A 12,710-nucleotide genomic window follows, 5' to 3' on the forward strand; every position below is an offset into this window, starting at 1 on the left:
TGTTTTTATTTAGGAAATAGTAAGTAATTCCTATCTGTATGGAGTGCCTTTTGATATGCTTTTTTGAGAATGCTGTTAGGGTAACCCCTGTTTTTTAACCTCTTTTTCAGTTCTTGTGATTCACTTTTAAAGCACTCAATATTTGAGCAGTTTCTGCGTATCCTTAAAAATTCCCCTTAAGGGATGGCTCTCTTAGTTGATGGGTGGTGTGCACTCTCAAAGGATAATATGGAATTTGTACTTGTTTCTTTTCTATGTAGGCTAGATTTAACTTGCCCAAATAGATCTCTGGAGATTGTTAGATTCAAGAAGGCTACTTCTGTATGGTTAATCTCATAAGTCATTTTAAGATTAAGGTAATTACAGTTCAGTTCATTAATGAAACTTTTGAATAGTGATTCTTCGCCTTTCCATAGTATGAAGATATCATCTAAATACAGCATGCGCTCCCACGTATACCAACATATACCTCGGTTGGTGGGAGCGTGAACATGTATTTGGAGAAAATATGGAACAGTATACAGATAACATTCTATTATGGCTTCGATATATAGATGATATCTTCATAATATGGAAAGGCGAAGAATCACTATTCAAACAATTCATTAATTAATTGAACTGTAATGACCTTGATCTTAGACTGACATATGAGATTAGCCATACAGAAGTAACTTTCTTGGACCTAACAATCTACAGAGATCTATTTGGGCAAGTTCAATCTAGCCTACATAGAAAAGAAACAGCTACAAATTCCATATTATCCGTTGAGAGTGCACACCACCCATCAACTAAGAGAGCCATCCCTTATGAGGAATTTTTAAGGATACGCAGAAACTGCTCAAATATGCAGTTCTTTAAAAGTGAATCACAAGAACTGAAAAAGAGGTTAAAATGCAGGGGTTACCCTAACATCATTCTCAAAAAAGTATATAATAAGGCACTCCATACAGATAGGAATGACTTAATATTTCCTAAACAAAAACAAACTAAGGACAATAGGGTGAGATTTATAGGCACCTATAATATAGCCCACAAGTAAATCAGTACAATACTGAACAAACACACTCACATATTACAAACGGATGAAGACCTGGTGAAAAGTTTGTGCCAAAAAGTAGCGATCAGTTGGAGGAGAGCCCCAACGATTAGAGATACAATTATTAAGAGCCACTTTGTAAAAAAAACCAACCGTAGAAAAGATGGCCTGACAGGCACGTATCCATGTGGCACCTGTAAACTCTGTATTTACATGACCAATGTCAAAGAGGTATCCATTTTTCCTGAAGGAAAGAAGAAAATTAATGGATTATTCAATTGCAGAACCTACAATATAATCTATTGCCTAGAATGTAATTGTAAGAAAAAGTACATTGGAATGTCCTCTAGAGAATTCAGGAAGAGACTAGGTGAACACCTGGGGAATATAAGAAACGCCAAAAAAGACCTGGAAAAGGGTAAACAAAACTTACATCGGTAGTAAAACATTTCTTGGACCATCACAATAGCAAACTAGATCTCAAATGCTGGATATTACAGAAATTAACCTTAGGTATTAGGGGTGGCAACATAGAGAACATTTTATTGAAAACAGAATCTAGATGGATTTTCTGGCTACAGAGTATGACCCCCCAAGGACTGAACAAAGTGATTACGTATAGCGCATTCCTACAGTAACTAATACCCCAATATAATCTATAAGATAGAGGGGATACAAATGGAAAGGCAGGCAACATATGCCTACCATTTATGCCAGTAGGTCTCCCTCTCCTTTTCTTCTTCTTCTTTTTTATTGAGTGGGTCCACACACATCAAAAATTAGTTATAATCCAAACTGTAAATGGAGTTATAAAAAGTGATGGTATATACCGATTGATTTCATCTTTCCCCTTGGGTATAATCCCACAGGTGCAATATACGGTGATTCCCTTATATGTTACACATGTTCCAACTTACCCTCATTTGACAATTAAAATTAATATGTGTAGTACAGACATGTTAATGGATTACAAGAACTGTGTTATTTGTCTAAAAATAGATAATAACCACTGCACGTTTCTAAACTTATAATCGATTGAACTGGATGATGACACTATTTGAGTATCACTATCTAGAAGGAGGGAACTAATCTATAAACCCCATTCCAATAACATTCCTACCACTACCTGATATAAGGGAATGACCATTGTGTGCTATGGATCATTATACAGTTCACACTACCCTTAGTGACACAACCCTGTTATGGACAAGAAACCCATCTGTCCAAGATATGCCTGACAACCCAGGGAATGTGTCACTCACTGAACTTGTCTTTTCACATGCTCAAAATAATACTTTGTTAGTATGGAATGACCCAAATTAAAACACATTTACATCTACCTATGTAATCCATACAGTGTGTCTTTTTTGATGTGAGATCGTCAACTAACTGATAGAATCAGTATACTTTACATCTAGATTGGACATGCAATATATCATTTTAATCTGACATTTGTCTATCTCTGATAGCTTTTCGCTAGAATAATGCATAGCAAATCCATTGGATCCGAGAGGTACACCCCCCCGCTCCTTTTAATGGGTTATATAATGATAACGATAATGTGTCATCCTGACATTGTTAACTGTTAAAGGGATGCTGGTTGCACACTACCCTTAGTGAAACAATTCTAGTACAGACAAGAAATCTCTTTGTTTAAGAAATGCCTGATAATCTAGGGAGTATGGTATTTACTGAACATGCCTGTCCATACACTCAAAATATTATCCTGATAGTGTTGAATGACTGAAATTGTAACACATATTCTATCTACCTATGTGATCCATATATTGTGTGTCTTTTTGATGCGAGATCGTTAATTCAACTAATAGAAATAGTACAGCATACATGTATATTTGATATTCACTATATCCTCCTAATCAGACGTCTACCTGTCATTTCTCTACCTCTGACAGTTTTTTTGTTTAAGACAGAGTATAAACAATCAAAGCAAATTGATTGGATTTGAGGGGCACACACCCCCCCCGCCCCTCTTCCTCCTATTGGATGATACAATGACGACGACAATGTGTCATCCTGACACTGTCAAACGTTAGAATGAAGCTGACTGGTTGGCGCAAACATAGGTGAATGTAATAGGCCACAGGATTGGCCGATGATCCTTTTAAATAGCTTGTGTGGCGGTCAGACTTCTTCGACTGGGGTGAATGGCTGTGCGCGAGCAGGGGGTGGCATTGCACAAGCAATCAGCTTGTGCAATGATAAATGTGGGTAGCATATTACTGCCTGCTAGCCATGAAGACAGGCAGACAGGGGCAGAGATGTCTTCTGTGTTCACCCAGGGGTTGTTAATTGGGCCCCATAGTGTCAAGAATTGAGTAATATATTCCCAGACCAGTGTTTTCTAGGTACTTAACACCCTAATTAGCATCTAACAGCCTGACACTATCCTTGAGTATGGTGGCAATGATTATGACCTTCTGCGGCCTCTGGACCAGCATTTTGGTAATAAATATGTCTATTTATTTTTATTTGCTTTTTATTCATCCCTGCTAGCTCGGGTTTGACTTCTGGTAACTACTTCAACCTTGTTGGCTGCCTGAATGCTTAGGTATGACCTTGCTTGATTACTAGACTGTGTTTATTTTATACTTCCACAGGTTTAAACTTCATCTGTCTTAAAGGGACATCCAACCCAAAATTTGCTTAATTCTCATAGCATCCTTTGTTGAAAGAGCAACAATGCACTACTAGGAACTAGTTGAACACATCAGGCGAGCCAGTGACAAGAGGCATATATGTGTGGTCACTAATCACCAGCTAGCTCCCGGTAGTGCAATGCTGCTCCTAAGGCTACCTAGAAATTATTTTCAACAAAGGCTACCAAAAGAATGACGCAAAATAGATAGCAGAAATAAAATGGAAAGTTATTTTAAATAGTATTCTTTGCCTTAATCATGAAAGAACATTTTTGAGTTTGATGTCCCTTTAAAACCTGTTTATTACTCTGGCTGGCTACTAGACTGTGCTCACTGAAACCAAATACAAGCAACATTTTGCTGCCTGTGTTATTCTGTATCTTCTTTATGTATATTGGAAATGTCTTATTGGACTGTGCACTTAGAAGTTGCAACACTTATTTCCTAAATGCCGTATATTACTCAGTTTAGATTCTGCAGTGTGTGTTTTTTGATTGACATTATGTTGTCTGATCTTGTTGCTAGGCTGATTTTCTAATTAGTAGCTTCACCTGGAAAATTCACATTTGCCAACTACTTTCCAGCCAATAGCTAATATGTCTACCTTTCAGCTAGATTACGAGTTTTGAGTGCTATAGGGAAATTAACGACCACAACATTTTCGGTGTTATTTCACCTCCCTATAGCGCTGCTATTACAGGTTTTAAAAAAGCAGGCTTGCGTGGGCGATATGGTGGCATTGAGCTCTATACCGCACCGAAATCGAGCGCTGCTTTGACGTGCTCATGCACGATTTCCCCATAGACATCAATGCCTAACACCTGCGATCGCGGAAACACAAGCTCAGTAATGCAGCCACATTGATGTCTATGGGGAAAGAAAAAGTTATGTTTAAACCTAACACCCTAACATAAAAACCACATCTAAACACCCCTCATCTGCTGCCCCCGACATTGCCGCAACTTACATAATGTTATTAACCCCTAATCTGCTGCCCTTAATATCGCCGCCACCTACATTGTTACTAACCCCTAATCTGCCGCCCTTAACATCGCTGCCACCTACATTACAGTTATTAACCCCTAATCTGCCGCCCTCAATGTCGCCGCCACTATACTAAAGTTATTAACCCCTAAAACTCTGGCCTCCAACATCACTAACACTAAATAAATATATAAACCCCTAAACCTAACCTTAACCCTAATGTAACCCTAAGCCTAACCCTAACACCCCTTAACTTAAATATAATTAAAATAAATCTAAATAAACCTTACAATTATTACCTAAATAATTCCTATTTTAAACTAAATACAAACGTACCTGTAAAATAAAACCCAAGCTAGCTACGATGTAACTAATAGTTATATTGTAGCTATCTAACGGCTAGAATACGAGTTTTGCGGTAAGAGCTGCTCGGTGCTAACTTGCAAGTTATTGTCGCCGCTCACTTCCCTACAGCGCTGCTATTACAGGTTATCATAAACCCGGCGTTAGCAGGCAATAAGTGAGCATTGAGCAAAATTGAGCTCCATACCGCACTTCAATACCAGCGCTGCTTTGAGCTGGTTTTACGTACTCTTGCACGATTTCCCCATAGACATCAACGTGGAGAGCCGGCTGAAAAAAAGCACCTGCAATAAAGGAGAGTAAAGCTCCGTAACGCAACCCCATTGATTCCTGAGTTATGTTTACAACTAACACCCTAACATAAACCCAGAGTCTAAACACCCCTAATCTGCCGTCCCCGACATCGCCACCACCTACATTACAGTTATTACCCCTAATCTGCCGCCCCCGACATTGCCGCCACCTACCTACACTTATTAACCCCTAATCTCCCACCCCCAATTTCGCCACCACCTACATTACAGTTATTAACCCCTAATCTGCTGCCCCAATGTAACTTTAATATAATTAAAATAAATCTAAATAAAAATTACTATAATTAACTAAATAATTCCTATTTAAAACTAAATATTGTAGCTAGCTTAGGTTTTATTTTTATTTCACAGGCAAGTTTCTATTTATTTTAACTAGGTAGACTAGTTAGTAAATAGTTATTAACTATTTACTAACTACCTAGTTAAAATAAATACAAATTTACCTGTAAAATAAAACCTAACCTGTCTTATACTAACACCTAACCTTACACTACAATTAAATAAATTACATTAATTAAATACAATTAACTAAATTACAAAAAAACAAACAAACACTAAATGACACAAAATAAAAAAGAAATGATCAAATATTTAAACTAATTACACCTAATCTAATAGCCCTATCAAAATAAAAAAGCCCCCCAAAATAAAAAAAACCCTAGTCTACAATAAACTACCAATGACCTTTAAAAGGGCCTTTTGTGGAGCATTGCCCCAAAGAAATCCGCTCTTTTACCTGTAAACAGTAAAACCCACCACCCAACCAACCAACCAACCAAATAAAAACCTCTCTAAATAAACCTAAGCTAACCATTGCCCTGAAAAGGGTATTTTGATGGGCATTGCCCTTATTTTAACTTTTACATTGCCCAAACCCTAAGCTAAAAAAAAAAAAACACCAAAAAAACCCTTAAAAAAACTTAACACTAATCCCCGACGATCCACTTGCAGTTTTCAAAGTCCCGACATCCATCCTCATCCAGCCGGCAAAGTAATCATCCAGGTGGCAAGAAGTCTTCATCCGAAAGGCCTCTTCCATCTTCATGCAGACGGCGAAGTCCTCATCCAGACGGCAAGAAGTCTTCATCCAGATGGCATCTTCTATATTCATCCATCCGGCGCGGAGCGGGTCCATCTTCAAGACATCCATTGCCGAGCATCCTCTTCTTACGATGGTCACTGTAAAATTAAGTTTCTCTTTAAGTGACGTCATCCAAGATGGCGTCCCTTACATTCCTATTGGCTGAAAGATTTCTATCAGCCAATAGGAATTAAAGATGAAAAAATCTTATTGGCTGTTGCAATCAGCCAATAGGTTTGAGCTTTCGTCCTATTGGCTGATCCAATCAGCCAATAGGATTGAGCTCTCATCATATTGGCTGATTGGAACAGCCAATAGAATGAGAGCTCAATCCTATTGGCTGATTGCAACAGCTAATAGGATTTTTTCACCTTTAATTCCTATTGGCTGATAGAAATCTTTCAGCCAATAGGAATGTAAGGGACGCCATCTTACATCTTTTACACAAGGGACGCCATTGTACATCTTTTACGCCAGGTAAAAGAGCTGATTTATTTGGGGCAATGCCCCACAAAAGGCCCTTTTAAGGGCCATTGGCAGTTTACTGTAGGCTAGGGTTTTTTTATTTTGTGGGGGATTTTTTATTTTGATAGGGCATTTAGATTAGGAGTAATTCGTTTTTATTTTTGATAATGTGGTTTTTGTAATTTAGTGTTTTGTATTTTAATAATTTAATTTATTTTATTTTATTGTAATGTGAGTTTTTAGTGTAAGGCAGGTTAGGTTTTATTTTACTGGTAACGTTGTATTTATTTTAACTAGGTAGTTAGTAAATAGTTAATAACCATTTACTAACTAGTCTACCTAGTTAAAATAAATACAAACTTACCTGTGAAATAAAAATAAAACCTAAGATAGCTGCAATATAACTATTAGTTATTTTGTAGCTAGCTTAGGTTTTTTTTTTACAGGTAAGTATGTATTTAGTTTTCAATAGGAATTATTTAGGTAATAATTGTAAGGTTTATTTAGATTTATTATATTTAAAATAGGGGGTATTAGGGTTAGGTTTAGGGTTATGTTAGGGTTAGGTTTAGGGGTTAATATATTTATGTAGAGTTAGTAATGTGGGAGGTCAGAGGTTTAGGGGTTAATAATTTATTTAAGTATATTTCGTTGTGAGGAGCTTGCGGTTTAGTGTTTAGTAGGTTTCTTATAGCTGCAGTGTGGGCGGACGGCAGATTATGGGTTAATAATCTTTAAATAGTGTTTGTGATGCGGGAGGGCGCCGGTTTAGGGGTTAATGGTTTATTATAGTGGCGACGATGTTGGGGAGCGGCAGAATAGGGGTTCATAAAAAAAAATTTAGTGGCAGCGGCGGAATCAGTTTAGGGGTTAATAGGTAGTTTATGGGTGCTAGTGTACTTTTTAACACTTTAGTTATGAGTTTTATGTTGCAGCTTTTTAACGTAAAACTCATAACTACTGAGTTTAGATGGCAGTACAGATCTTGTGGTTTATAGGGTGTACCGCTCACTTTTTGGCCTCCCAGGCAAACTCGCAATACCGGCGCTATGGAAGTCCCATTTAAAAGGGACTTTTTTAAAAGTGCGGTACTGACATTGCGTGACACTCAAAAAGGTGTGCGGTACACCTATACCTACAAGACTTGTAATAGCGGCGTTAGGGAAAAAGCAGCGTTCTGAAGCAAACCAATGCTTTTTCCACTCATAGCGAAAAATTTGTAATCTAGCTGTTTGTTTGCTGCATCCTCTGCTACAGGTTTTGGTCACATTATCTTTCAAAACCTAAAGGGACTGTCTTGTCAAAAAATAAACTAACATGATTAAGATTGGACATGTAATTTTAAACAACTTTCCAAATTACTTTTATCATCAAATTTGCTTTGTTCTCTTGGTATTCTTAATTGAAAGCTAAACCTATGAGGTGCATTTTGACAGTTTTTTTACAATTATAGGGATTTGGTTCATGTGTGCCATATAGATAACATTGTGCTCATGCCCGTGGAGTTACCTAGGTGTCAGCACGGATTGGCTAAAATGCAAGTCTTTCAAAGGAACTGAAATAAGGGGGAAGTCTACAGAGGGTTAGATACAAGGCAATCATAAAGGTAAAAAGTTTATTAAAGGGACACTGAACCCAATTTTTTTCTTTCGTGATTCAGATAGAGCATGAAATTTTAAGCAACTTTCTAATTTACTCCAATTATCAAATTTTCTTTATTCTATTATGTATCTTTATTTGAAATGCAAGAATGTAAGTTTAGATGCCGGCCCATTTTTGGTGAACAACCTGGGTTGTCCTTGCTGATTGGTGGATACATTCATCCACCAATAAAAACTGCTGTCCAGAGTGCTAAACCAAGAAAAAAGCTTGGATGCCTTCTTTTCCAAATAAAGATAGCAAAAGAACGAAGAAAATTGATAATAGGAGTAAATTAGAAAGTTGCTTAAATTTGCATGCGCTATCTGAATCACGAAAGAAAAAAAAATTGGGTTCAGTGTCCCTTTAATACAACTGTGTTGGTTATATATACATATACACTTGTTTGAGGAGGAAGGTAGTGACACAGCAGATTACTTAGCCAAAAATTGCGCAATCTGGTTTATGAAGCTGAAACAGACCAACACACTGGGCTAAGGATGAACAATCAGTGAGATGAGAGAGCCTACTAAACATACAGATGAATGAGCACAGCATTAATTCACAAAGCAGAAAGCAAAGAAACAGAGGGTACAAGGTTTTTTTTATGCACCAATAGTACATACATATCAGATCATTGCTAGAAAGAGAAGAGCTCAGAAAACACAGACAAAAAGCACATGGATGCAAATCAATTAATAATACAAAGCAGAAGATTTTTACAAAAACTCTAGTATTTTAAAGCAAAAGCTGTGTTGCAAAACTTTAGGGACACAACAGCTACTTAAAAATGAAGGGTAATATTGGAATCCTTTTACATATTAGGCAAATAAACAGATTTTAAAAATCTGTTGATACTATTATAAAAATATCCTAAACAGCTAGACGTCAAATGAGCAATTCTTTAAGGTTAAAGGGACACTGTACCCAAAATGTTTCTTTCGTGATTCAGATTGAGAATGAAATTTTAAGCAACTTTCTAATTTACTCCTATTATCAAATTTTCTTCATTCTTTTGGTATCTTTATTTGAAATGCAAGAATGTAAGTTTAGATGCCGGCCCATTTTTGGTGAACAACCTGGGTTGTTCTTGCTGATAGGTGGATAAATTCATCCACCAATAAAAAAGTGCTGTCCAGAGTACTGAAACCAAAAAAAGCTTAGATGCCTTCTTTTTCAAATAATGATAGCAAGAGAACGAATAAAAATTGATAATAGGAGTAAATTAGAAAGTTGCTTAAAATTGCATGCTCTTTCTGAATTACAAAAGAAAAAAATTGTGTACAGTGTCCCTTTAAGGTATGAATCAGCCAGTTGAAGAAAACAGAAGTGAGCTTTGTGTTTAAAATGTTGCAAAGCAGAGGAGTATTATTGAATTATAGTCAAATAATAACTATAAGGTAATGGTGAAATGTGCTGAAATAATACTGCCTGATTGAAATAAAACTGCCCTCTACAGAGATAAAGAGTCATTTTTCAGCAAAATAAGAATTAATGATTGAGCCATAGGTTAGGCAAACCTTGGTAACATATATTTTAAGGTTTATTTTCAAAATGGCATATACAATGTTGTGTTTTTTTTGCACTTTAGTAGAAAGTAGCATACTATAATTTAACATATGTAATATTAATATTCTGATTATAGAAATTTAAAATATTGAAAATAATGCTACAGCAGGGGCTTTTAATGTCTAAGGATGGGTGCTGATACCTCAGTATAAAGCAGTGTTAGTGCAGTTCTAATGTTATTGGTAAAATTGTAAATTAATCTAGGTATAAAGATGTAAAAGGTTAATATTTAGCTTTCATTTAAACTTTATTTACTGAGCATAGGGAAAACAATGTTTTTATTACTGACACAGTGTTCAGTACCAAAGAAAAACCGAAGCAAACATATTTCTCAGATTTATCATTCACAGAAATACATTGCCAATAACAAATATAATTCCCTTAGTTTATTTGTACAAAATATTATATATTACATGTAATATTAAATTTTACTTAGCAAAACCAAATATTAACAGATTTTGTTAAAATTTGATTTAGTTACCTCTCGGTAAGCAATAGAATATGATATATTATTGTAGAATCTATTTCCTTCAAGTTAAGCAAATATGTTTTTTTTTTCTTTTTGGTAAACTTACTTTGAGCCCCATTAGGCAGTAGAGGACACTAATAATGCCCATTGGAATCACATAGAAGAGTAGTGAGGTCACTTGAATAATACAGTTGTAAATCCACAGGGGCTGAACTACTGCGCATGTAGCAGAGTTAGGGACCAGGCTCCCATTGGGAAAGTACTGTAGCAAGATTCCATGAGTGCTGGTGTTGGGAATTGAAAAGATAATTGAACATATCCAAATTGTTATAAGGATTCTAAGAGCCCTTCTTCTAGTGCTTTTTAACTTGGCTTGAAAAGGGTGAATGATGGCCACATACCTCTCCACACTGACTGTTGTTACACTAAGGATGGAGGCAAAACACACTGTCTCAAAAAGGACTGTCCTGAAATAGCAGCCCCAGGCTCCAAAGAGAAAGGGATAGTTGCTCCACATCTCATATATTTCAAGGGGCATTCCAAGTAACAAGACCAGGAGGTCAGACACAGCTAAGCTAAATAGATAGTAGTTGGTTGGAGTTCTCATGTTGTGGTGCTTCAAGATCACCAAACATACCAGCAGGTTCCCACTGACACCCACCAAAAATATAGCTGCATAGACTAGAGTCATTGGTAGTGAAAGACGACTTCGTTTTGGACCATACAAGAATGCCAAGTAGTCTTCTGTGCTGTTAAAGTACCTCAACATAGAGAGGTCAGAAGAAAGATGTCCTTGCCACATGGAATTGTTGTTCTGCAGGTCATCCATTCCTTCAATGCCAGGAGTGAGCGAAAGCAATAAGAATCAAAGTAGTGGCAAAAAGTAAATGTGGAGGTGCAAAACATACAAAAAGAAGCAATAATAAAAAAATAAAAAAATTTGTATTAGATTAGAAATAGAAATGACCAGTCAAAATAAAAATTAAAAGGAAAATATGTTTTCAATTAAATGACTGTAAAAATTAGATTACAGAAAGATAAGGTACAATAAAATGTTACAAGAAAGAGTGTGATTATACTGAAGCATGAAATGAGAAAGAACAAAGTGGTAGCAGGAAAGATAATAAATATAAGATACAATGATGAATGAAACTGTTATGTGATATATGAAAAGATATTGATGGAAAAAGCAATGAACTGAATAAAGAGAGAAGAGCTAGACAATTTGGCAGAGATCTGTGTAAAGATGTGAAAATGCTGCTCAGCTGACAGTTTGTGCGGCTGCTATACTGTACACCAGTTGCCTTTTAACTATCTCAGTTTTCAGAAGGAAATCTCCTCCCCTACAGAATGCTCATTGGATCTCCTGGATGCAGGATTATTCAATTTCTAACAATGAAAAGGATGTAACACACTGACTCCCTTTCGGCTTGCAGAGTCTCAGGATCAGAATAGCAGGAGATACACAGAGGAATTAATTGCTTCACGTTTCAGCATTTGTCAAGAATAATTGATAACAAAATAAAAAGTATCCTTTTTGAAATTAAAATTATAAAATAAAAATCAACACACCAAAGTCCTATAATAAAAAAAAGATTTAAAGAATGATTATGTTAAAAGGGGGATATGCAATATAAATGTTTTTTGTTCAAAAAGTTTGCATTGTTTTGCAGTCCATTGAAATACCTCTTTAAAAGTTTCTTCAGTATTGTTTATCTTATCCTCTTAGATGTGGGCAACAAGGAACAAAAATAAATAAGCACCTCCACTTATCACTGTATAGTAATTTGCAGTGTCAAAAGGCACTGAAAAATACACACTGTTCAAGATTACAGGAAAAACAGGCATAATAAATAAGGAAAATAATTTTTTTTTTCACACACATCATTACATATATTGGGCCACATTACAAGTGGTGCACTAACTTTTTCACTCTAACACTGCACTCAATGTATAATTACAATTTAAAAAGTTAGTTAAAGGGACACTGTACCCAAATTTTTTCTTTTGTAATTCAGAAAGAGCATGCAATTTTAAGCAACTTTCTAATTTACTCCTATTATCAATTTTTCTTCATTCTCTTGCTATCATTATTTGAAAAAGAAGGCATCTAAGCTTTTTTTTTGGTTTCAGT

General features: G+C 36.0%; 1 protein-coding gene across 1 annotated transcript in view; it reads right to left on the reverse strand.

Moving 5' to 3' along the window:
* NMUR2 (neuromedin U receptor 2) overlaps window positions 1-11,405 on the reverse strand; it is a 290,911-nt gene extending 279,506 nt beyond the window's left edge. Inside the window, exon 1 of the mRNA XM_053719655.1 lies at window positions 10,683-11,405. Within this exon, the coding sequence (XP_053575630.1) occupies window positions 10,683-11,405 (723 nt within the window). The remainder of the gene's footprint in view (window positions 1-10,682) is intronic.
* Window positions 11,406-12,710: the final 1,305 nt, after the last annotated feature.

Source organism: Bombina bombina, chromosome 6 (assembly GCF_027579735.1).
Source record: "Bombina bombina isolate aBomBom1 chromosome 6, aBomBom1.pri, whole genome shotgun sequence".
NCBI classification, from domain to species: Eukaryota; Metazoa; Chordata; class Amphibia; order Anura; family Bombinatoridae; genus Bombina; species Bombina bombina.